The sequence below is a fragment of the Phocoena phocoena genome, chromosome 19 (genome assembly GCF_963924675.1).
Source record: "Phocoena phocoena chromosome 19, mPhoPho1.1, whole genome shotgun sequence".
Lineage (NCBI taxonomy): Eukaryota > Metazoa > Chordata > Mammalia > Artiodactyla > Phocoenidae > Phocoena > Phocoena phocoena.
In genome coordinates, this window is record NC_089237.1 from 47,809,381 (window position 1) to 47,835,742 (window position 26,362).

A 26,362-nucleotide genomic window follows, 5' to 3' on the forward strand; every position below is an offset into this window, starting at 1 on the left:
ATGCAGTGAATGGACGCATGACCTTCTGTCTTCATAATGAGGGGAACTGGATGCCATTTCAAGGCCTTTTGTAGGGGACTCCTTTGATCAGATTTACATTTCAAAGGGTCACTCTGTCTCCTGGGGGAGAAGGTATCAGAGTGGGGCAAGAGTGGGGCTACGGAGATTGGTTAGGAAGATGTCAGTGGCTTGAAGGTGACGGTGGAGGGGGATGGAAGGATGTGGATGGACTTGGGAGAATTGGAGGAGGCAGAATGAAAGGATTGTTGACCGTTAGAGCTGTGCTTCCTAGACTTTAATGTGCACACAAGTCACCTGGGCGTCTTGTTGAAATGCAGCTTCCTCTGCCATATGACCCAGCAATCCCACTCCTGGGCATATATCAGGAGAAGAACATGGTTCGAAAGGATACAGACACCCCAGTGTTCATTGCGGCATTGTTTACAATAGCCAAGACATGGAAGAAACCTAAATGTCCATCGACAGATGACTGGATAAAGAAGATGTGATACATCTATACAGTGGAATATTACTCAGCCATTAAAAAGAATGAAATAATGCCATTTGCAGCAACATGGATGGACCTGGAGATTATCATACTAAGTGAACTAAGTCAGACGGAGGAAGACAAATCTCCTATGATGTGGCTTGTGTGCAGAATCTAAAAAAAAAAATGATAGAAATGAACTTATTTACAAAACAGAAATGGACTCACAGACTTAGAGAATGAACTTGTGGTTGCCGGGGATGGGGGGAAGGGTGGGGAGAAGGGATAGATTGGGAGTTTGGGATTGACATGTACACACTGCTATATTTAAAATTAAACGCCTTTCCATAAAAAAAAAAAATGCAGCTTCCCATTGGTGGGTCTGGGGTGGGCCCGAGAACCTGCATTTTCAGTGAGCTTCCAGGTGATGCCCCTGCTGCAGGTCCATGGATTCACCTTGGGGTTGGCTGTCAGGCATAAGACAAGAGGAAGAGTCAGGAGTGCTCGGGGCCTTTGATTGGGAGACAGAACCCAGCAGGAGGAATAGGTCGGGGGAAATGTTGAGGTCACTTTTGGACACTTTGAGTTTGAGGTGCTGAGATCCCAGAGGAGATGTCCAGCTGGCAGTGGGATCTGACTCTCAGAGGAGGGGCCCGAGCTGGAGGCAGAAAAGGGGGTCATCACAGGGACGGCAAAGGCAGCCCCGGCGTGGGTGAGGCTGAGTGGGGAGAGGGTGCGCTGAGGAGGGGCAGGGCTGCGGGGAGCCCTCTCCCTCCCTGGGAGATCCATTGCCAAGGGAAGGGCCTTGGTTAAGACACCCGACCGGACACTGAGCGTGGGACAGGTGTTTTCTTCACTGGGCTCATTCAGTGCCACCCTGACCTCGCTGGTTCAACAACCCCACAAAGAAAATGGCAAGGCGGCCAGCCTGAGGGCACAGGAGGGAAGCCAGACAACTCTGGTTCTCATGGAGGCGGGACATTCTCCAGTTTTGGTGCTGCTGTCCCAGGGGGCCTGTCCTGGAGCGTTTGGGTGTCCCTGCTGCCTGGAGCCTCACTGTGGACTCAGGCAAACCTGGGCGCAGATCCCACTTCACCCCTTGGTAGCTGGGTAACCTTGGGCAAGGCACTCCGCCTCTTTGGACTTTGGTTTTCTCATCTGTATGATTGGGGTGGTAACAGTGGTGGTTGTGAGGGTCAGTGAGATCGTGTGTCTAGCACGCGGAACCCAGAGGCTGGCGCTGGCCAGTGCTCAGCAAAAATATAATTATCTCCAGAGGGTGTGGCGGAGTCAGGATGCGCACTGGCTTTGCCCACTCCCTCCCTGCCTGCCCTCTGCACGCGCTGGGCATGGCTCCACCTCCAAGCACTTCTCACATGGAAGGGGCCCTGCTTCCTCCTTGGTCCCTCCCCTCGGCTTGAATCCAGTCATATCAGTCCCCACGATCTCTCTTGCTTTGAATCCTACCCCTGTTGGTGCCCATGCATTCAAGCTGGTCTCTTGTCCATTCACTTTTCCCTTCTGAGCTGACTGTAAGCTCCCTGGGGGCAGCATAATTGTCTGTCTCTCCATCCATGTCCCCCATTACATATCAGTCCTTGAGCCTGGGTAGGGGCTGAGGATCCAGCAGGGATGAGGCAGGCCTGATCACTACCCTTTTGGAGTTCATAGTCCGGCGGGTGGAGCTGGGGAGCTGGGGAGAATGGGTGAGGGTCTGACTTGATGGGAGCCGTCAAGGGCTGAACTGGCAGCTCTGAGGGCAGTGAAGCCTATCCTGAGCTCCCCCGGCTTGGGGGGAGAGCACTTCCTGTCCGCAGGTCACTGGGATGTTAGGGCAACCGCTGCCGCTCCTCAAGGGGATGCTTTGCTCAAAGGTTTCCTCCATTCTTTTTTTTTTTGCGGTACGCGGGCCTCTCCCGTTGCGGAGCACAGGCTCCAGACGCGCAGGCTCAGCGGCCATGGCTCACGCGCCCAGCCGCTCCGCGGCATGTGGTATCTTCCCGGACCGGGGCACGAACCCGTGTCCCCCGCATCGGCAGGCGGACTCTCAACCACTGCGCCACCAGGGAAGCCCGGTTTCCTCCATTCTTGCCACTTCTTCCCAGAAAGACCTGGCCCAGCCCTTTGTGGTGGAACACTGATGTTCCCACCACAAGCCTCAGCTCTGGGTGCCCCCGCCCCCGCCTGCTGGGGCTTCTTCAGCTCTGTGGCCTTTTTTTTTCTTTTGCGATATGCGGCCCTCTCACTGTTGTGGCCTCTCCCGTTGCAGAGCACAGGCTCACGGGCCCAGCAGCTCCGCGGCATGTGGGATCTTCCCGGACCGGGGCACGAACCCGTGTCCCCTGCATTGGCAAGCGAACTCTCAACCACTGCGCCACCAGGGAAGCCTCTCTATGGCCTTTTAACTGATGGATTTTGGCCGTTATGGGGAGGGAAGTGTCTTCCATCTAGAAGCTTCTAAAAGCTTCCATTTTCTCTCTTCCCCCTCTCTCTACCCTGTCTTTCTTTTCTTCCTCTTTTTTCATCCTCTGCCTGTCCCCTTGCCCCACCCCCAATCCCCTTTCTGTAAATTTGTAAAACAAACACAGGAAAAAAAAACCAAACTCATTTACCTATTCCATCGGCAGCTCAGAGCAGGATAAAGCTGCCGCCTCCCTTGGGAGTTGGCTTTTGAGCTTCGGGCGTTAGTCAGCTCTGTTCCTGGGGCGATTGGCGGAGAATCCCAGGGCCCTGCCATGTGGCCTGGGGCCTCGTCAGCCAGGCCTCAGAGGCTCTGACCCAGATAGGCGGGTGGATGGCCCTTTCATTCTGCTCCGTGCTCACCTTCTGATCTGGAGAGGGACCCAGAAAGGACAGGCAGGGGACTGGGAGGCGTCAGCCAGCCTTTTGAGTGATAGCAAAGCTAGAACAGGCTACTGCAGTCACCCCTGGTCTGTGTGGACCCTGGGCTCCTTGTCAGACCTGGCCTCTGCCTGCTGTCCTCTCCCAAGGGAGAGCTGGGGCTACAGGGATGATTTGCGGGGGGCCACCTCCACCTGATGGCTTGCGCTCCTGGCCGAGGCGGACAGCACACGTGCTGCCTCAAAAAGGACACGGCCAAGTCCTTTGCTCGGCCAGACAGGAATTCACTGTTCAGCGCTGTTGGAGGTGCGGAGGGTGAGCGGTAGCTGTTAAAGAGTCAGGGTGTGGTTCTTGGAAGCCTGCCTGGAGTTTGCACTGCGAGTGAGGACCATCCTTACCTGGCGGGACCCTGGCTGAGCGGGGAAAACCAGGTGTAGTGATTTCCGTGCTTTGCTGAGGAAAGGCAGAGGTGGGAGAGATCAGAGGGGACGCAGCCGCCCTTTCCTTCATTCTTTCCTTCGCTCATTCACTCCACACATGAACAGGAGAGCTCAGCCCACAGACCTTGAGTCATTCTTGAGTTTGAGTTCTGGTCTCTCCATTAACTCGCCGTGAGTTCTTTAGGAAATCATTCCGCCTTCTCCAGGCCTCAGCTGACTCATCTATATATAAGACGAAAACATCACGCCAAACCGTGATCTTCCCCAAACCGTGCTTGGCAGAGAAGGTGATGATAAACGTCGTCAGTGCAAATTGTTATATGAATGTAAGGTCTTAGTGTTAACAGACAGTTTTGAGGGTCTGCAGTGCTGCCCTGGGCCCTGTGTGCTCTACGGAAGTGGCCAAGACAGTTCCCGTCCTCAGATCACTTACAGCTTAGTCTGCGAGTGGATTCATTTCTTGGAGGATCTTTCATGTCTTGGAAAGTTCTCATCATGCTTCCTCATGGGGTACTGACCCGTCATAGCCCTCAAGCTCTTCAATTCATTCAACAGATAGTTACCGAGTGCCCAGAGGAGTCGGGTGATGCGTGGGGGGCAGGTTGGAGGCCAGCAAAGGGCCCTGGTGCCCCACTGAGTCTTTTCTTTTTTTAATTTATTTTTGGCTGCGTTGGGTCCTCGTTGCCGCGCGCGGGCTTTCTCTAGCTGCGGCGAGCGGGGGCTACTCTTCGTTGCGGTGCGTGGGCTTCTCACCGCGGTGGCCTCTCCTGCTGCCGAGCATGGGCTTTAGGCGCGCGGGCTCAGTAGTTGTGGCTCACGGGCTTAGTTGCTCCTCGGCGGGTGGGATCTTCCCGGACCAGGGCTCCAACCCATGTCCCCTGCATTGGCAGGCGGATTCTTAACCACTGCGCCACCAGGGAAGTCCCGCCCCACTGAGTCTTGAAGCTATGCCCGGCTCCTCTAGCAGAAAGAGCTGTGTCCTCTCCCCTTACTTGCTTCTCCCACCCCATCACACACACTGCGTTCCAGCAGTGCCTATTTATCAGATGATTTTCTGGCTGGCCCAGGAGTGGCCTCTTCCTGTCTCTCTTTGGTCTACTCCTTGGGACAGGGAGATCTGGGAAAGGACAGCAGAGGTCCTGGGCAGGGGCCCTTACTTCTCAGTGGCCCCAGCTGCCTGTCGAGGCTGACTTCATGCCTCCTGGGGAGAATAAGGCCATGTCCATGGACAGACCCTTCCAGCATTATTGATGTTGATGTATCATCTTGTCACTTAAGTGACCAGGGCAGCTGGAAATGATTCAGCAGGAAAGCTGAAACAGCAGCCTTTTCTCAGCCCTGATTCCCTGTGGCAGGTGCTGGGTCTGCTCCCTGGGGCTTCGCCTGCTCTGGTTTGATGGGTTGCATCAGAAGAGCAGAAAGCAGATGTGGCAGGGCCCCTCCCTGCCCCCAGTCTGCTTCACGAGATGCCTCTGGATCCTCTGAATTTGCTCCCAATGAGTTTCTATTAATATTGACGATAAAATGTGAAAATCAGAATTAGAATGATAGGCTCTCACTCGTGGTGTCCTTTGAAACAATCCAGAATAGATTATTTGTATTTAAAGGGATATTTTTTAGGTACTTAGCAAATGAAAAGTAACTTTCTCTTAAAAAAATACTCCTCCCAGGCCCCTTTCCCAGCAGCATTGCTTTTGGACCCCAGGTTGTTGTAGGAGGGAACTTCAAGGCTCTTGAACTACTCTTTTCCCAGCAGAATGTTGAATGAATGATCCCAGTGCCCTAGCTGCCAGCTCTCAGAGGCCAGGGCTGCAGGGCTGCAGAGCTGAGTACCAGGATTGATGCTGAGGCCACCAAAGCAGGAGTGTAACAGAGGGGAGCCATCTAGAACTTGCCCGCCAGGGCCCCTTAGAATCCCAGCTTTGCTACTTACTTGCTGTTGGACCTTCCACAAGTCACTTAACCTCTCTGAGTCTCAGTTTCTTCATCTGTAAAATGACAGAATAATTCTGTATCTACCCCATAGGGTTGTTGAAAAGATGAAATGAAATAATGCATGTAAAGAGCTTCACATGGTACTAAATACATCTTAGCTGGTATGACGAGGATGACAGTGATGATGAAGGATGCTTCTTTTATGTCCACTATCCATGTCCAGAGGAGTAATCCAAGCTCGGAAGCAGAATCAGTTACCAGGGAATGACATGAGCTTAGTAACAGATCAAACTGGTGGGGAATGGGTTAACTGTGTCTCAGACTCTTGAGCAGGGCGCTGAGGTCAGTTGAAGCCACAACAGTGAATAGACCAGATTGTAGTGGAGATAGCAGCCTCCTGCCCCATGCTGCTCTAACTTAGCCCTCTAGGTCTGAAGGTCTAGAGTTTCTCATTTTCTTATTCTGAATTCTTATTGAGTTCATTCAGTGCTATGCTGGGAATGGGCTGGTGGGCAGGGTACATGTTAGAGACCTGTAAAGGGGCCAGACAGAGGTGGCTTCTGTTCTCACTGATTCAGGAGGTGGGCCTGGCCTGGGAAGTAGGTTTCTGCTCATCACTTGGGGCTCTTGGTCATCCAGGGGTGCTCCAGGCTGCCAAGCCCTTCTTCCGGACCTTCCAGTCATAGAATACTGCAAGGATCACACCCAGGTTCCGGGATGCTCCTGGAGGCTCTCACAATTACCCTTCCTTTCCTACTGTCCACTAGAGAGAAGCCAGTGCTGGGAGGAGGCAAGAGGTTTGATTTTGCTGGGTTTGGTTCATCTGCTTGGGTTCTGTAGGCAGGGTCAGAGCATGTTGTTGGCAAGATGAGATTGTAGCCCTCGCTCCTGTGGGCTGAGTCAGCTATGGTTGATTTCTTGGCCGCAGGGGGATCCCTCTTGTCCTGGACGTTCATCTCCCAGTGGTGCAAGAATGAGGGTGGGCCATGTGCCCTGTCTCGGTCCTGGAAAACAGCTCCAAGCATTTGTCTTTCTAATGAGTGAAATTTTCAGATAGGGAATGACATTATTAATTGAAAAGATCAGACATACTTACCCTGAAATGCTATGATCTCTCCCCACTGAGACTATCATTTAGTTTGAACCAATGATGAAAATCCTTAATCTGGTATATCACCAAGTGATAACTTATTCGGAAGAGTTAAGAATTAAGAGGCAGAGTCTTGGAGTGATAGCTTAGCTGGGAGGCTGGTTTGCTCTGTGATAGGGTGACTCCTAATGCCAACAGACTGTTGGGTGGTTTCTTAGCATGGATGGTTTAAAACACCCCTGTGCTGGGCACTCTGGAGGTGGGATCAGGGGGTGCTCCTTCCTTCCCAGGTTTTACCAGGAATTCAGCCAAGACCTGGGTCCACTTAATGCGCAGTGTATCCTTCCACTAGCACCATTTTTTTTGTTGTTTGTTGTTCAATTCAATAGTCCATGTTCACTTATTATAACTGTGTAAATATTATTTATTTTTGAGCCAAAGAGGGTGCTCTAATTGTGTTTCCCTTCTTGTATAACCTTTTATTTTTCCTAGAGTTAATGAGCAACTCATGTTTCCCCCATTAGTGCAGTTTTCTATATACCTATCTTTATTTTTCTTTTACTATTTTAATTTATTCTACCATAATTTCTTTAATAGCTTTTCTTCCCCCACCCCCAAAGCTTATGGCCACTGCATATCCTGTCAGTTCTACTCTTTCTAACAGGAGACCTCACTTCCAGAAGCTTTCTAGCTTCTGCTGGATTGATGGCTGCTTTGTAACAGTAGCCTTCCAAGAAAGGGTGCAAGGTGGTAAATTTTGGGGGGCTTTTGCATGTTTCAGGATATCTTTGTTCTTGATAGTTGCTTGATAGTTTGCCTGGGTATAAAATGTTAGGTTGAAAATAATTTTCCTTCAGAGTTTTGAAGGTATTATATCATTGTTTATACTAGATTCTATAATTGCTGTTGAAAAGTCTGATGATATGCTGATTTACATCCCTTTGTCTATGGTGTGTTTTGTATTTCCTTTCTGGAATTGTTGATGATTTTTCATTTACCTAGGCATTCTGAAATTCCCTGACAATGTTTGGGGTGGATCCTTTGTCATTTACTGTGCTGGGTGCTCAGTGGACCCAGAGACTCAGGTCCTTCCTTCAGTTCTGGGAAGTGTTCTTGTACTGATTCTCTGATAAATTTCTCCTGTTAAGGTGAAACAACAACCATTTTATTATGCTCAAACTCTGTGTGTTAGGATTTTCGGTAGTGCACATTGGTGATGGATGGCTTCTCTCTGCTCCACTATGTTCGAGACCTCATCTTGCGTGGCTCAGATGGCTGGAGATGGCTGGGATGCTCAGCTGGGGCCATATGTCTGGGGCCTTGGTTCTGGCTTGGTTCCTCGGTTCTTCGCATGTGCTGGGGGCGAAATGTCCAAGATGGTTTCTTCACTTGTATGGACTGAGATGTCTGGGACATCTGAGAGCTGGCTGGGTGTCTCTCCATGCAACCTCTCCATGTGTTAGCCATAGCATGGCAATCTCAGTATAGTCAAACTTCTTACATGCTGGCTTGCTTTCCCTAGAGCAAATGTTCCTAGAGATAGAGGTGGAACCTTCAAGGGTTCCTATGACTCAGCCTTGGAAGTGAAGTAATATTATTTCTTTCCCATTCTGTCAGTCAAAACTGAGTCACAGGGCCAGCCCAGATTCAAGGCGGCAGCAGGGACGGTACAAGTGCATCAATACCGAGAGATATACTCACTGGGAGGCCACCTTTGGAGACTAGCTACCACAACTCCCCTCTTTCTTCTCTATTACCTCTTTCTGGAAACTTTATTGGTCAGATATTGGATACTCTGATGTTTTTACCTTTTCTCTTTTATTTTCCATATTTTTATCTTCCTGTCCTACTTTTTGGGAGACTTCCTCAGCTTAGCCTTCCAATCATATTTCTCTTTTCTGAGATCTCTTTCTTTCCTGATCATTCCATTTTTACAGTGTTCTCTCCTTGTGTTGTGCATGTAAAATCTTGTCTTATATCTGAGGCTATATTACTTTATAGTATATTTTGAATTTTCCATTGGTTCCTTGCAGTGTCTGTTTCTTTCAGGTTCCTCTTGCTTATTTTGATGTCTCTTGCTTATGTTGGAGGCTTTCCTCAAATGTCTGGCCACCCTTAGCTGTCCCTCGGTCCTTAAGAGTGAGGTACTGGAAGTGGGTTGGGAGCCCTGTGTGCCTGGGCTGGCGTGCACCTGGGGGTTTCCATGCAGGGTGATGATTGGGTAGTAAGCTGCTCTTTTCACTGGAGGAACCTAGACGTTGTCTTATCTTAGGGATCGTCCAGTTTCTCGTGGTGGTGGTGGCGGTTGATGAGGTCATGTGGTTGGTTAGGAAGTGAAAGGTTGGGGGATGGGGTCCAAAGACTGAGTGTCTCAAGTATCAAAGACTCCCCCAGGTCATCCATCCCCCATCCTTCTTCCAGGAGCTTGTAATCTCTTCTAGGCTGAATTTTCTTCTTCCATTGCATTTGCTTGTGTCATTTCACACTTTTTTTTTTTTTTTTGGCGGTACGCGGGCCTCCTACCGCCGCGGCCTCTCCCATTGCGGAGCACAGGCTCCGGACGCGCAGGCTCAGCGGCCATGGCTCACGGGTCCAGCCGCTCCGCGGCATGTGGGATCTTCCCGGACCGGGGCACGAACCCGTGTCCCCTGCATCGGCAGGCGGACTCTCAACCACTGCACCACCAGGGAAGCCCAACAATTATTTTTTATTGTGATACATGTCCTATGTCCAAACTGAAGCGTGAAACGAGCACCCATATACTTGCTATCCCAGTCAGGAAATCCGCACAGGTTGGGAAAATGCTGATATTCTGTGCCTTTGCGACTCCGTGGCTTTATGGTTTTGACTCTGAAGCTGTCTGGGGCTGTGACCTTGTGAGCTGGCTGCCTTTGCTCTGGCCATGATGTAGCTCCCTCCATTGAGGCCAGGTGGTGCCAAGCAGAACCGCTGACCTCGTGAGGGAAGCTGCTCACTCAGCAGTTTCCAGGTGGTGCAGTACATTAGGGGCTGGATGACAGGCAGGTAGGCTGTTTCCTCAGTGCTGTGGACATGGAGCCTCTTGGACAACGGGGTGACTTGCCCACCATCGCTTCCTTGGTACTTGCCCTTCGCTTGGCTTCCAAACTCCATCCGGGCATGGTCCTCCCTCTCTCCCCTCTTCTTACCTGCCCTGCTGAAGGCTTCTGTTCCTTTTTGCTTTTTCAGCCCTACCTGTTCTCCCTGGGGGCCTCCTTTCCTCTCATGGCCTCAGCTCCTGCCTCTGTTTTCCTTACACCTGTGTCTCTGTTTAGGCTGCAGTTCTTTTCTGATCCCACCTGGGGACCCCAGGGCCTCCTGAGCTGCAGCATACCCAGAATGAACGCTTTATCGTCTGCCTCTGCAAACCCAGTTCTCCTCCTTCGTCTGTGTCGTGCTTGAAGCATCACTCAGTTTTCGGAAACCCTAGTCTTTTCACGTTTTTGGCTGTCTCTTCCTCCTTTTCTCTTAGTCACCAAGTGCCCTTCATTTTGGCTATGAAATGCCTGATGGATTGGACCCTTCCCTTTCATTTTTGTGACCATAAGCAGAATGGAGCCCCTCCCATGCTGTTCCTCCCTTCGCCCCTCCCCTTCCAGTCACTGCGTCCTCCGCTCTGCTGCCTGGGGTCCTCCAGCAAAACCCTGCAGGTCAGCCACCTGCCTTCCACGTCCACGCCCCCCTTTGCCCACGAGACAGAGTTCAGCTTGCTCAGTGCCTGTTTCCCAAACCACCTTCAGTGCTTCTGTCATGTCTGTGTGACACCTGGATCCGTTACTTAATAGTTTTCTTTAACTGGCTCAGTTTTAAAAACTTGAGTGAACTCGTTTTAGAAGGTGACGGTATGTCACTAGCATAAAGGGAAGATCAGGGTGGCCTGCCACACGTAGAAGATCAATAAGCGATTATTGCAATAAAGGGCACCCCAGATCACCTCAGGTGCCCACAGGAAAGCGTGCCCCCAACTCTGGGAAAGTGCGGTGTGGCTGCTTTTCCTGAGCGGGCTCTAGCTCTTCCTGGCAGGCAGGGTGGCACCGTGGTTAACATCGTGCACTGTGGAGCCAGACTGCGTGGGTCCAAGCTTTGCTACTTTCCTGCTGTGGGAACTTGGGCGAATAACTTAACCTCTCTGAGTGTGTTTCCCCATCTGTGAAGTGGGGTTAATGATATTGTCTGCAAAGGGCTGTTGTGAGTATGAAACGAGATAGGATATGCGGGTCACTTCCAACAGTACCTAGTACATGAGAAGCCCTGAGGCCTCCTTGCTAGTTTTCTCTTTTCCTTTTTGAGGGCCTGTTAAGTGCCACACATGTGTTTCCTCTGCGGCCCCCTAGTGCTCCTTGCTTTCACTCCTCTGTGCCTCTGTTCAGCGCCTTTCCCCTTCCTTTTTCTCTCCCAGACAGATGCTGGCCTTTCCCTCCAGGTCTGGCTTAGCTGTCACCTCCTCGGTAACCTTAGCTGATCTCCCAAGGAGACCTGGCCCCCTCTTTATTCTGTATCTGTTTTAACCCATAACCCACAGTGCACACTTGGCAGATGGGTCTTTCACGTGGGTGCGCTGTGCCTCCAGTATGGCTTCTGCAGTTTCACTTCTCCCTCCCGGATTGTCTTCTCAGGGGCGTGTAAATAACCCTGACGTCACCGCCCACGCTAAGACACACAGCCCATCCTTGGTCCCCCGAGAGCTCAAGCTTAAAGGACGTGGAAGCTGCTGGCCAGTGTTCTCCTTTCAGATGCCGCTGTGGCCCTCGGGCCCGGCAGAGCTGGCTTTCTCATTGTGACTGGAAGGAACCATGGAAGTGGAGTCGGAGATCTTGGGGTTGAGGCCCGACTCTCCAGTTTTCTGACTCTGTGACCCTCAGGCCCACATGGAACCCCTCTGAGTCTCCGCTTCCTCATGTGTGAACCCTACGGCCTGAGTCAGTTCTAAAGCTTATGTGTCCAGTAAAGGCGTATTTTCCCGGGAGTGTGGAGGTTTGCCCTTGTGGACGGGTTGGTCCATCACCTCTGAGTTGTAATGCTGGAGGGAAGGCTGTGTCCCCCGCCAGGCAGGGGCCACAGCTGGCTCTCATGGCTGGTTTGCCCTGTCGTGTGTTGCGCCTCCTGAAACCTGCCCTTTCTCCCACCCCTGGCCCAGTTTAGGGATTCAGGGTCCTCCAGGGAAGGGCAGTGCCATCCTCCCCCTACGCACCCAGAGAGACGCCGGCATGTTCTTTGTAGCTGCAGGCACGGAGCATCGCCCTGGCCCCCCCTTCGTCCCACATGCTGGCCTGCGGCTGAGTTACACCTGGCACACTTGCACAGCCGTAGACCCGTAGATCCCCGGGGCCCCTGCCCCACCTCTCCCCTCACACAGGGCCCCGGCACTCATGCTTTATAAACGTTTGTCCATAAACCAGCCGTGCTTCCTCAGGTTCTTCCTGAGATGTCGTGACCTGCTCACCTCCCACGTTCATGCTGAGGTGACAGGGGAGCCGCAGCTCTTCTCAGGAGAAGAAGAGAGAGGCTCGCTGTGGGATTTGGGCATCTCCCTCGGCCTCTTTGGGCCTCAGTGTCCTCGTCACCATGATCAGGCTGTCGGGTGGCTTCTATTGGTTTCTCCCGGCTCTGCTGGTCTCTGCGTCTGTGAACCCTGGGATTGGGTGGGCACGGTGGGGTGGGATTGGGGTTGCATTCCCTGGGGAGTTTTGCATCCTTGAAGGTCCAGAGCTGTGCTCTGAGTCTCCTGGATCCTCTTAGGGTGTGCATGGAAATGGGATGTGTCACCAGAGCCGGCCCTGCCAGGTGCGGACAGGTGAGTAGCACCTGCTCCTCCCCAAGTGGCTCTCCAAGGTGGGCATCGGGACTCAATCCCTCCACGTGTTGGAGCCTCTCATTCCTGAATCCCGTGTCCCCTTCCCTCCCTCCGTTCCCCCGCCCGTTCTGCTGGGCTGGCATCCTTCTCCTCTTCTACACTGGCCCCAGCAGAGCGTGGACAGTAATGTCTTCACCTCCATGTCTGGGCCCTTGGGGCTTGGGATCAAGCCATGTGCACAAACCCAGGACCCGGCGGCCCACACGCAGTGGCTGGACTCTGCTGTCTTAAGTATGTGGGCATCCAGGTTCCCTCGGATTTGAAGCCGTCCCTGCCTCCTCTCTGCTCTCTGATTGGCTTTCTGCCTTCGTGTCCCCGCCACCATGCCCTTTCCCTCCAGCTTATCTGACGGCAGCCTTGGCAATGACAATGGCGGCCAGGTATTATGTTTTTGCTGTGGACCAGGCACTGTGCTAAGTGCTTTACAGGCCTTATTCAGACCACCCAAGGAGGTGAGTATTATTATACCGTTTTACAGATGAGGAAGCTGAGGTGGGGAGAGGCGAAGTAACTTGGTCACGGTCACACAGCTCATCAGGGGTGGCACCGGAATTCAAATCCAGGTCTGTTGGAGCAGAACGCCAGGGCTTTGGATCCACTGTACATGTTGCCTGCCCGCCTCCCTCGAGGCTGGAGGCTGGCCCTCTACTCCAGCATCTGCCAGGCTGTCCTGCCATGATGGACAGAACTTCTCAGACATGTTTCCAACCACAGGGATGCCCCAGCACTGCTGGCTGCTGGAATGAGGGCTACATGATCGTGCCTGTGGCCTTGGGTCTCTGTAGACAGCAAGGTGGATTCCTCTGGGCTGGGACCCCCAGCCCATGCCCAGCCCGGTCCCTCCTCGTCCCTGCCCCTGGCCCGGCTTGCCCAATGACCACACAATTCTCTGCCACCACGAAAACTAGAGTCTTAAGACTCTAGTCATATTGGAGAGTTGAGTCCAGTGCAGGGAGCGGGAGTTGGGGGTTAGCCTGCCCATTCTGCAGAGGGGAAAGCAGAGATAACAAGACTCTGAGGGTCCAGCTTGTCACGGCTAGAGCTGATGGGAGCCAGTCCTGGCTTCTAATTCCCTCTTCTTCCCATCGTATCTCCTTATGATGATTTCTCTGGAAGCTTTTAAATTTCATTTTGTTTTATTTTATTTCCTATCGTTTATGGTCTAGTTGGTTATGCAGGGTTTGGAAATGTGAAAAGTTGGAACCCCAAGACCCTCTCCTAAGTTCTTAAGTACTATGCTGTAAGTACTTAAGAATGCTGGGGGTGGGGAAGAAAGGCACTGCTTTCACCAGGTGGGATCAGTCAGGAAACCGTACTCAGCCTCTCCACAATGCAAGACCCTGCACACAGCCCGGGGCCCCGGGGCCACCAGAAGGCAGCCAGAGAAGAAAATTAAGCAGCAGGAATGACAGAAATGGAGCCCATTCAGCCCCTTCATCCTTACTTCTTTCTAAAAAGTTGAGGTATAGGGCTTCCCTGGTGGCGCAGTGGTTGAGAGTCCGCCTGCCGATGCAGGGGACACGGGTTCGTGCCCCGGTCCGGGAGGATCCCACATGCCGCGGAGCAGCTGGGCCCGTGAGCCATGGCCGCTGAGCCTGCGCGTCCGGAGCCTGTGCTCCGCGGCGGGAGAGGCCACAACAGTGAGAGGCCCGCGTACCGCAAAAAAAAAAAAAAAAAAAAATTTTTGAGGTATGATTTACATACCATGAGATTCACCCTTTTAAAGTGTACGATTCAATGGGTTTTAGTATATTCACAAAGCTGTATCATCACCACTGCATAGTTCCAGAACATTTTTATCACCTCCAAAGAAACCCCGGACCCACGAGCAGACCCTCCCTGCCCCTTCTCCTTCTGCCCCCGCCCCCAGGCAACCACTCATCTGCTTCCTGTCTTGGATTTGCCTATTCTGGACATTTCGTATAAATGGAATCATGTAATAGGTGGCCTTTTGTTTCTGGCTTTTGTCATTTAGCATGTTTTTGAGGTTCATCCATGTTGTAGCTTGTATCAGTACTTCATTCCTTTTTATGGCTGAATAATATTCCATTGTGTGGAGGGACCGTGTTGATTATCCATCCATCGGTTGATGGCCGCTTGGGTTATTTCCACCTTTTGGCTGTCGTGATGATGTGTCTCGTTCCTTTTGGTTTGGTTTTCCTGGGAAGCTCTTCATAGCGGCCAGCTGTGTGCATTTCTCTAGCTTGGCTACTTGGAAAGCAAGAGAAAGCGGGGCCGAACATGGCAGGGTGGCTGGAGAACTGGTGTAGTGGGAGATGCAGACAAGGGGAGTGTGTAGGTTTGGGAGAAACTCTGTGCCAGAGGGAGGGCTTAAACCTGGCCCCAGAGCCATCTGCTGTTACAGGGGATTTTTCCTGTTGTTGATTATTAACCGATGGTTATGATCCTGACAGTAGATCCCCGGGGCTAGAACTGGTGCTTATTTGAGATGCCAGGAATGTTTTCAAAGACACGTAAACAGCCCTGGACCCTTGCTTCTCTCTTTCCACTTGGAAACCTGATCACCATTTTATGAGTTATAATAATAATGGTCTACATTTGTATAGGACTTTATATTTTATTTCACAGCCATTATGTTTAAATCCTCAGAACATTATCACCCCCATCTTTGCAGAGGAAGGAACTGGGACACAGAGAAGTGAGGTAACTTAACCAAGGTCACACAGTGGGGTAGCAAGTAGAGACAAACTTGAACCCAGGAATCTCTTGATTCTTAATATAGGTCCTTTTCATAGAAATGTGGGAGAGATGATAGCTGCAATGACTTCAAATGGTCTGGGGCAGAGACACTGGAGGCTGGAGGCAAGAACCCTGGAGGCCTGGGTACTGTAAGTGGGGTCTTTGCCTGGAGATCTGCCCAGTTCCCTGTGAACAGCCCCATCTGGGTGAGTCATCCCCCGGCTTTCTCAGCTTCCTCTCCCGGCTCTTTGATCATTTCCTCCTGAGATTTACGTTTGGCTAAAGCCAGATAGGACCTCTCCCGGCCTCCCTGAGCCCTCCCAGCTGGGGAAAGAATCCCAGAGTAGAGAACCTCAGTGCCAGGCAGCTCTGGGGCAGAGGGAAGCTGAGTGGGCTGTGCCTCCAGGACCCCAGAGGCGGGAGGCTCTTCTGACCTGCTCATTCACACCTGCTCTTACCACCCTTCTCTTTTAGCTGATTGTGTAATCTCCCTGCTTCCCTCCTCTGCCTCTGTCACCAGCCCCTCTTCTTCTGGGTTCCTGGGTAGGTCTGGGACCCTGCGGCCTTAGAGCTGCCTGTGGGCTGGCTTGGCTTGAGAGGCAGTTTTCAACCTTAGTGCCATGACCCATGTCAAGATCACTGTGGGTTACAAGAAAGTCATTACAAATAAGAGGGAGGTTACCATTTCTGCTAATAATTTACCTTTTGCTTATAATAAATTAGAGCAGATTCAAGGTTATCTCTTGAGATAGTCATGTCACTTTCACCACTCAGTACGTGTGATGTGTTTGGCTGAGAAAGGGCTAGAATTGCATTGAGCACCATGTTCTTACTCTGTCTTATCTTAGCACCAGCTGGTGGCTAGGCTGGGCCTGGCTGTCCTTGGGAGGGTGGCTTACACGCAAATGTCATTGGTTGTGAGGTTGAGCCAGCTGACCACGGCAGGGGTGGTGAGGCTGAAGCAGGGATTTCATCCTTTTGGGTTTTGGTCTTCCAATTACAAAGCCAAGGCTAGAACATGGGACTTGGGCAGTGTATTTGTTTCCTAGGGCTGCTCTAACCAAGTACTAGAAACCAGGCAGCTTAAAACAACAGACATTTATTGTCTCAGTTCTGGAGGTGAGAAGTCCAAAATCAAGCTGTCAGTATGGCCATGCTCCTCTTGAAGGCTCCAGGGAAGAATCTTCCTTGCCTCTTGTAGCTTCTGATGGTGGCCTGCAATCCTTGGCCTTCCTTGGTGCTCTAGGTGCATCATTCCAACCTCTGCCCCTGTTGTCACATGGCATTCTCCCTGTGTGTCTGTGTCTTCAGGTGACCACCTTCTCCTCTTATAAGGACACTAGTCATATTGAATTAAGGGGTCACCTTAATGACCATATCTTAACTTGGGTACATCTACGAAGACCCTATTTCCAAACGAGGTCACATTTACAAGTAGGTGAAGACTTCAAAATATCTTGGGACTTCCCTGGCGGTCCAGTTGTTAAGACTCTGTGCTTCCAACGCAGGGGGTGCGGGTTCGATCCCCGGTCAGGGAGCTAAGATCCCAAATGCCGCACAGCGCGGCCAAAAAACAAGACTTCAGAATATCTTTAAGGCAGTTCATGATTCAATCCGTAACAGGCAGTCAGCTCTTAAATAAGTACCTTTGGCTCCTAGGAGGGAGGGCTGAAGTCCAGAGTAGGGTTTGGTGCCATGTGGCCCATCCCCTCCCATAAAGCCATTCCAAACTATCTAGGTACCAAGGCAGGGTAGTTTCTGATTTGCGGCCATCGGTGTGCATGTGCTCTGGGTTCTGATCTTTTTGAGGGCAGTGGTCATGCCTTCTGCCCAGCCTGGTGTCCCCTCTGGAGTCTTGGACAGGGCCCTGGAGCTAGCAGCAGGCCAGTAGCCACTCATGCTCCTTCCTGCTCCAGCACCTTCCGGGCTCCAAGCATCCTTTGGGAAATTATTCTGGCAGATGCCCCGTGCTCCCATGTGATAGCCCTCACCAGCTCCTGGAGACTGGCCCAGGGAGAACAGACTGGCTCAGGGGAGAGAGGCTTAGTCCACGAAGGACTGGGTACGAGGGCCCTTTGCCTGGGACTCAGGGACCTTGGTAATAATCTCAGCTGCTCTGGTCCTGCGGGCGTGGACATCTTCCACCTTATGGAGAGAACCGGACAGTGTGACTATGTACATGAGGGTCTCCCGATCACTAATATGAAAAACCTGCTGGCATGGTCCTCCTCTAGGGTTTGTGTTCCCAGAGAGCCAAGGCAGCTACTGGTCAAGTTTGCCCACAAGCCATCTCCAGGGGAGTAAGCCAGAGGTCCTCAGCTAACCCCACACAGTCCTGTAGACTCTGGGTGGGGGCTTGCCTCCTCTCCCTTCCCTGCATGGTTTTCCCTTCCAGGCTCCCAGACCCACCCAGGAACTGCCTGCCCTGCCCGTCCTCACCTCAGGGGACCTTCTCTGAGCATCTTTCCTCCCTTCCTTTTCCATCATCACGAGTCTTGGGCTGCAGGCCCATTGAGGAGAAACAGTGCCTGCTTGGAAAGGGTAGAGTGGCTAGGCGAAGCAAGCTTGTTTCCCACCCAGCTCTGTCGGATCCACAGGCAGGCGAGGGCCAGAGCAGCCGGACGTTACCCACAATGGTAACATCCAAGGCCATAAATGCAAAGGGAGGCCGGTGGCTCTGACTGAGAAGTAGGAGGAGCTGCGTCCGTTCCTTTGTGTGTGACCGCGTGTGTGCGCACGTCTTGAGCGTTGAGTCTTGGCCCTTTGGTTCTTGTGTTAGTTACAGTCTGGATCAGGAGGGAGGGGACCCCACTCTCCAGTCATCGGAGTGAGTCCAAGGTCCAGGAATAAAGGAGGAGGGAGGCAGATGGAGGTGCAGAAAGGGGGATTGGCAGGGTTGAGGTTAGTGGGGTCACGTGGATCCTCCACCAAGCCAGACGTTCACGCAGCCTCCTTACCTGGGTCCCTGGAGGACAGGTGACAGGGACAGGCAGGGGCTGTGCCAGGGTAGCTGGGCCTGCCTGGGCTGAGGGGAGCCAGGCTGGGGTGGTGTCTGAGCCCCAGGGCCAGGGTTTCCTCTGGAAAGACGGTTCCCTCTGTAGGGAACATGGCTTCTCTCACGAAGGGGGGCTTGGGGTTGGAGCTGTCACCCCCATTGGCAAGACATGGGCTGGAACAAAGTACAGTAGCATTCTCTCCAGGTGGCAGTGGGGGTCCTTTGGTCATTTAAGTGGGACCAGGTTGGGGGCTGACTCTTGGCTGCTTCAGGGTGGGGCTCTGGAGAAGCAAACAGTTGCAAAATTGGGGGCTTTGTGTCTCAGCCTGGTCTTCTTAGGCTCTTAATTCTGTTATCCTTGCCTCTCCCTCCTGTCTCAGGATATAGCCAGGGCACGTCCTGGACACCAGAGTCCCTCGTCCGGAGACTCCCCCAGGTTCTGCCCAGCTGGCCCCGTGCGTGACCATTGCTCTGAAGGCTTTTCCGTGACACACATTCTCCCTACTGATTGGACTGTACACTAGCACTCCCTGGTCACCAGCAAGGGCCAGATGGAAAGTGGGGAGTGTGTGAGAGCAGCGGACTTGGCGCAGTCGTGTTGTCATGGTGACACAACTCTGTTTAGCTGCCTCTCCACGGTCCTAGCCCACATGGACTAAAATAAGTTTTACCTGCAACATACACAGCAGGCAGCCCTGTCTTCCCAAAGTCTGACCAGGGCGTGTGTGTGTGTGTGTGTGTGTGTGTGTGTGTGTGTGTGTGTGTTTAGGGACAAAGGGGTCCCCCCAGGGAGGATGAACTGAAAACGTTTACCCCTCTCCCCTTCTTTTCCTTCCCAGTCCTGTATCTCTTTAGACCTGTGGTTCTCAGACCTCAGCATCACAATCACCTGGAGAGATGGTTAAAACACAGATTCCTGGGCCCCATCACCCGGGAGTCTGGCGTGCACCTGAGAATGTGCATTTCTAACACGTTTCTGGGTGATGCTGTGGTGCAGGAACCACACTGGGAGTAGCCCTGCCTAAGATTTTAGCACATCCTGGCAAAGAAATGCACTGGCTCTATTTTCTGCATGTGTTAGACTGTGTCCTTAAGCCCAGCTGCTGTTAGAGGAGAGAGGGGAGGGGCAGACAGGCCCCCACTCACCTCTTCTGTGTTCTGTGGCCTAACAGGAAGCAGGAGCTGGCCAACAGCTCGGATGTGACCCTCCCAGACCGGCCGCTGTCCCCTCCTCTCACTGCGCCTCCCACCATGAAGGTAAGAGGCTTCTGCCGGTAAGTGGGGAGGGGAAGTGCGCGGGGAAAGTGCTGTTGCTTTGGCCCCTGGCCCGGCTGCTTCTGTCCCCATGGGGGCCTTGGAATGTCTCCACACCTCTGAAGGCAGCGTCCACTTGAGATTACCAGTGTAGGAGGAAAGTGTGATTGTGAGATTCGGGGGTGTCAAGGGGCAGTGAGGAAATAGACTGGGGCTGAATGGGGTGGGCGGGATGCTTGGTGATTAGCGAGAGGCCTTGCGGAGCTGTAGGTTCCGGCACAAGGGGCCCAGGCGGGAGTAAGTGGGGACACTCAGAATGCAGCTGGGAGCCTTACGGGGCTACTGCCCAGAAGGGCTGCCTGGGGCTGGGGGTGGGGAAGGAGGGGTCCTGTGGGCTGGGACCCTCCTGGGACTTGAATGGCACTTGTGCGCTGCTCTACCTGCCTCTGACTGGCCTCCTGGGCTGGCCCTGTCACCCTAACCTCTGTGGGAGAGTTGCCTTGGAGGTTCTGGGAGCCAGTAATTCTTTCCCTATTAGCACTTCATTCACAAGTCTCTCTCCTGGGAGACTACATCCCAGGACCCGGAGGGGGCTACATCCTCCCTACACTGAGCTCTCCCCCTTTACTGTTCAGTCTTCCTGGCAGGGTAGCCACATGGGCCTGAGCTGGCCCTCAGGGAGGACTTTGGTTCAGCCAGTAATCTTGCCTAGGCAGCAATGCACCTCCCTCACACTTTGCCAGGTGAGGACTAGGTCTGAAGACGTCACCTGAGTCATCTGAGGTCCTGGGGTTCTGCTACAAGGTGACTCACAGGGAAATAATTAGGTATCTCTTTCCTGGGAGTCCCTGTTGTGCCCCCTCTTCCCTGACCTAATCTGTTGCAAAGTGATACCCTCAAAGGAGGTAGATAAAAGCCATCTTCCCATTGTCATCCCACATTGAATGCCCATCACACACAGAACTGAGGGGGAATATCACAGAATGGCAGTCAGAGCCTGTCCTGGCTGAATTAGGAATGCAGGAGTAGGTAGGATGCAGGGCTGACCTAGAAGACAGCTCTGCTCTCCTCCTGGTGGGGTACTCAGGGGCATTGAAAGCCAGACCACTTTCATCAGCCTAGTCACAGTGCTGGCATCCGAGTCAGGTGCTGGGGTGGCTTGTTTGCACAGGGTATTACTGAGACATGTCGCCATTCTGAGTTTTAGTCCCTTGGTCTGCAGAGTTGGGTGTGGGATGCTTGTCTCTGCTCATGGATGGCGGGAGTTTGCAGGGAGGAATTCTGAAAGTCTCCTAGGAGGAGTCACTGAGTTCTCTTGGCAGGCTTTACTTATGTGCTCATTTAATTTACCCAACACCCAATATTTATTTGAATGTTGTGTTAGTCAAGACTCTTGGTGGCAAGTGACAGAAACATAACTCGCTTTGGCTTAAGCATAAAAGAAAATTTATTGCCTTCGTAATGGCAAGTATAGACTCCAGGCACGGCTGCATCCACGATATCCGTCTCTTACCATTTCTCTTCTGTGTTCCATCCTTTGTCAAGCTCTGGCTCTGTGGTGGCAGATGGGGACAGTAGCTCCTACTTGCTAAGTAACTCCAGTGGAAAGAAGAGTATCATTTTCCCCCCAGTGGTTCTAACAAAAGTCCCAGGGAGGAAGCTCATTGGCTGGGCTTAGGTCACATGTCTATCTCAGAGATGGAAGGCTCTGATTGGCCAGACCTGGGTCTCTTGCCCACCGTGTAAACCAGTGGTCCCCAACTTTTTTGGCACCAGGCACCGGTTTCGTAGAAGACAGTTTTTCCACAGACTGGCGGTGGGTGGGGGGGTGGAATTTCTATTATTACTACATTGTAATATATAATGAAATAATTATACAACTCACCATAATGCTGACAGGAGGTGGAGCTCAGGTGGTAACGCGAGCGATGGAAAGCAGCTGTAAATACAGATGAAGCTTCGCCCGCCACTCACCTCCTGTGGTGTGGCCCGATTCCGAACAGGCCGCAGACCGGTCGGTACTGGTCCACGGCCCGGGGGTTGGGGACCCCTGGTCTAAACTGTAAGAACGGATAATGGGGGAGGGGTGGCGGTTTAAAGGAAAATTGAAGATGCTACAACGAGAGGAAGAGGAAACGGATGCAGGGCGGGCAAGACCAACAGCTTTCTACTACACGTGCTGACCATGTGCCAGGTCTAGTGCTGAGCACTGGGCACCTAGTAGCAACAAGGCAGTACGATCCCTGTTCTCTTGGAGTTTGTCATCCAGCTATGGAGACAAAAGTTGAAAAAATAATTTCAAGAATGAAGGATGGACAGTTAGGTGTGATGAATGTTCCAAAGGAGAAGCACAGCATAGCTCAGACAATATAAGGTCTGTTGGGGGGAGATCTAATCGAGCCTTGGAGAGGGTCAGGGAGGGCTTTGAGGAAGTGGTGCTTAAGCCGAACCCTGAGAGTGGAGTAGGACTTAGTGAAGCACAAGTGCGGTCAAGGTGGAGGAGAGTGTTCTAGATGCTTATCACTCAGAGTGAGGCCAAGAGACCAGCTGCACCTGCCTCATTGGGGAGCTCCTTAGAAATGCAGACTCTCAGGCCTCACTGCAGACCGCTGCATCAGGACCTGCATTTTACCACATTCCCTAGTGATTCACATGCACATCTCAGCTCCGGAAGCACTGCTGTAGGCTCCGTCCTCCCTGAGGCGGGAGAGAAGTTTATTCTCGAGGAACAAGAATGGCTAGAGGAGGGAGACGCAAGAGGGAAGAGATATGGGAACATATGCATATGTATAACTGATTCACTTTGTTATGAAGCAGAAACTAACACACCATTGTAAAGCAGTTATACTCCAATAAAGATGTAAAAAAAAAAAAAAAAAGAATGGCTAGAGCGCTCACAGTTAGGGACCAAGAGGCAGACCCTTGGGAGTTTTGCCTAAGATTTTGGGCTTTATCCTAACTAGGGGCATCGAAGTCATTGAAGATTTTAGTCAGAGGAGTAAGGTGACAGGACTTTTGCAAAGTCACCCTGGCTCGTATGCAGGATGTGTGGGACGGAACGGAGTGGAAGCGGGATGAGTGGGGAGGCCACTGCAGGAGTCCAGTGGGAGAGGACTGACTCTGAAGGGCCTGTGACCACCTGGAAGTGGTCAGATCTCAGAGATCTCCCAGGAGGTGGATTGGTGAGATATGAGGATTTGGGGAGAGGTAGGAAGCAAGAATGGTCCCAGATTTGGATCAACCGGATAAACGATACAGCCATTCTCTGAGAGGGGGTGACCCAGGAGGGAGGATGAGGCTTTAAGTTCTAAGTGCTGAGTTGGACATGCTTGAGGCACCAATGGGGGTGTCACTGAGCAGCTGGGTATTTGGGGGCCAGGCTCAGAAGAAGGGTGTGACTGGAGATAAAAATCTGGAGTCTTTTTTGTAGAGATGGGAATTGAAGCTGGGGGTGGAGGTGGGGGTGGGTTGGTGAACTCTCCAGGGAGAGGATGGAGTGGGAAGATGGGAGATTCCAGGGGTGGCCTCCCCAGGGAAAGGCTGGTGTGGATGAGGCTGGGGACATGGTGAGAGGGATGGGCAGATGTGTCAACTACGGTGGAGAGGCCAAGGACTACGTGGAGCTTATGGTGGCCTCTGGGGTTAGTGTCCTGGTGGCTACTTAAAGCTACGATGCTCATTTACCTCTCCCCAGCCTGCTCAGAACAGAGGGAGCCGCCGTGTCGGGACTGCACTTACCAAGTCACGTTGTTAGGCCAACGCGCCCTTGCATTGAGTTCAGGGCAGCGACTGCGTCCTGTTCTGTGGGTTCCTAGTTCTGGTCGATGTTTACGGTGCGTCGACTATGCTGGAATCCAGGTTGGAGGAGCAGGCACTTCCCTTCCACTCCTCTGGTTTTGTCTGAATCTCCTATCCCAGCACACCCTCTTTCTCCAGGTAATGCTCTTCTAAATTAAGCCAGAATACAGGGACTTCCCTGGTCGTCCAGTGGTTAATCTCCGTGCTTCCACTGCAGAGGCCACAGTTTCGATCCCTGGTCGGGGAAGTTTGCATGCTGCACGGTGCGGCCAAAAAAAAAAAGCCTGAATACGTGTGTTCTTCAAGATGTGGACTGAAGCCCCCTCCTTCCCTATCACTTTCACCTGTGGAGTCACCTGTGCAGGTCTGGGCTCCCGCCTGCGATGTGCTCTCCAGGGTGGGATTAGGCGTCTGCTTTGCTGATACCTCCCAACTTCCCCAGGTTATTACTGCATATCGAGGTCTGAGACGCTGAGGGTGGAGGCTGGAATCTCTCCAGGGTCACTGGCCCTGGAGTTCCATCAGCGCCCCCCTCCCTCCCAGCATCTGGGCAGTGGAGGAGGGTCTCACTTGGTTCCCTTGGCAGTGCAGGCTTGGGCTAGGGGTGGCAGTGAAACCCCTTTGGTATTGAGTAGCTTGGGAGTCAGAAAGTGTCAGGGATGGGTGATCCATTTCCTTTTTAGGGAAGCTGGAGGCCAGGAGGTGGGAAGTGACTTGGCCAAGGTCCCATTGAAGATAGGTGTGTTCCTCCTGTAGTCATAGAGTAAGTTCAGTTCTAAGACCCAAACCATTTTTGATAAAGTGCTCTCATCCCACCCCACACACCAGGGACAACCTCCTCTAGTTGCTTCCCCCATTGGGAAGGGACTGCTGGAGCAGAAGCTGGCCTCCAGCCCGAGAAGCGCCCTCCACTCCCCAGGCCCCTGCCCCCCACTGGCATGCCTGCTGCAACTGGTCCTTTACGCCCCCTTCTCCACCTCGTTGTGTTTGTGGTTTTCAAGGGAATTTTTTTTTTCTCGCTAATATGAAACTGAGGAAAAGCCACCAAAGAGACGCCGAGCAGATGGGCAGAATGAGAGCCCAGTTCCCAACCAGAATTCAAGCTGTGGATGGTGCAGGGTGGGCTGGGAGAGGGGTTTGGGGCTGTCTCCTTGGGAATGCTGTGAATTGTTTCCCCACATCTTTTGTGATCTGGTTTTCATGCCCAAATGGATCACCAGGCACCAAGGAGAGCAGGTGTGTGCCCAGCATTGCGCTAGGCCCCGTGTGGTCAGACTGAGGCTGCCGTCCTCGTTCCTCAAAGAACCTGCTGTCTTCGGTGGGCCTTAACCGAGCAGAAGAAACCATATGGCTGAGCATGTGATAAGCTGCAGTGTGTCATCTCAGTGGGGGGGGGCGGGGAGTGAGGATGGCCTCATGGGGAGGTGGGTGGGGGAGTTGGAAGAGACCCTAATGGCAAGCACGGGGGTTGAGTGACCCCCTGGGACCGACCATACAACAGCCTTTTGGGCGTGAAGGGGTTGGGATCGACCCTCCTGATTCTTTTCCAGCTCACAGTAAGTGCACGGGGCGTTCTATCGAAGGTGGTGATGCTGGGACTTGGCGTGTCCTTGATCTGAATTGTCACACTCGTCTCTGGAGCCCCACCAGGGCTGGGCTGGCCTGGTCAGCTGGGAGGTGACCCTTTCTCAGCCTTCTCCATCCCTCTTTGTGCCAGTCTGAGGACAGCCTCCTCCACCCCAGACCTTCTCCTTTCCCAAAGAGAACAGGGAGGGCTGGGGTGCCCGCTGTGGGGGGAGCAGAGAGTCTCATGCCTGCTTTGCCCCCCTGGTCCTTTGCTCTCCATCGCTCACCGATGCCCGCGAAACCCTCAGTGATGGGTCAGGCAGGTGCAAGGTCCCCACATGTTGGGGAAGAAAGTGGAGGTCAGAGGTGCCTTCTCTGCACTTCCTTCATTCCCTTTGGACAGAGCTGTGCTGGGTCTCGGCCTCCTACCCTCCCAGGCTCCCGAACTGCCCACCAGCCACTTTCTGGCCTGGGTGGGGAGGCGCTGGGGTTTCCTTTCCAGCCTGTAGCACTGCCCCAGGCCCGATGCCATCTCTTACTTTGCCTGTGGTTCCTGCCCCCTGTCTTCTGTTCTCACTGGGAAAAGAGATCACCCACCTGCCTCTGTCAGGGTTGAGTGAGGGGCTGTCAGCCCCTGTCACATCTACCAAGTTTGTATGGACGAGATGAGGAGGCGTTTGTGGGAAGGATGTCGGGACCCCTCTTGGGAGGAGGCAAGAAGGGCTCAAGGACACCAGCAAGGGGGTTTGGTTTCCCCTCTTCAAGAAAGCTCTGCAGTTGGGGGCATGACAGTTGGGACAAGCGTTTGTTGCGGCCCATGACCACCGCTGCAGGAGGTTTAGCTGGCTTTCTTTTTGGCGCTCCTAGGAGAGCTGTCTCTGGTCCCCACGCAGACCCTATTTATGTCGCTGGTCCAGATGCTATCTCCTCAGGAACCACTTCCCAGGAGGCCTCTGATTTCATACAGCCCAGTGGACAGGGGAGCCCAAGGGCAGTGCAGATGCGAGGGGAGCTTAATCTGGCTCTGCATCTGTTGGGGGGCACCTTGGAGGCTTAGAGAGCCGGGAGATGTCTGTGTGTGCACCACCTGCATGAACCCACCCCTCTATTGTACCTGATTTTGTTCATTGTTTTGTTTTTTTGTTTTTTTTTTTGCGGTACGCGGGCCTCTCACTGTTGTGGCCTCTCCCATTGTGGAGCACAGGCTCCGGACACGCAGGCTCAGCGGCCATGGCTCACAGGCCCAGCCGCTCCGCGGCATGTGGGATCTTCCCGGACCGGGGCACGAACCCGTGTCCCCTGCATCTGTTCATTGTTTTAAGGCCAACTAACCTACACTTCTTGCAAATTACTTTAGGTGTAACCGGATTTTAAAAATTTACAT

General features: G+C 52.8%; 1 protein-coding gene across 1 annotated transcript in view; it reads left to right on the forward strand.

The window, feature by feature from the left end:
- Positions 1-26,362, forward strand: part of RAP1GAP2 (RAP1 GTPase activating protein 2) — a 204,284-nt gene that overhangs the window by 85,241 nt on the left and 92,681 nt on the right. The window contains exon 3 of the mRNA XM_065898044.1: positions 19,533-19,617. Within this exon, the coding sequence (XP_065754116.1) occupies positions 19,533-19,617 (85 nt within the window). The remainder of the gene's footprint in view (positions 1-19,532; positions 19,618-26,362) is intronic.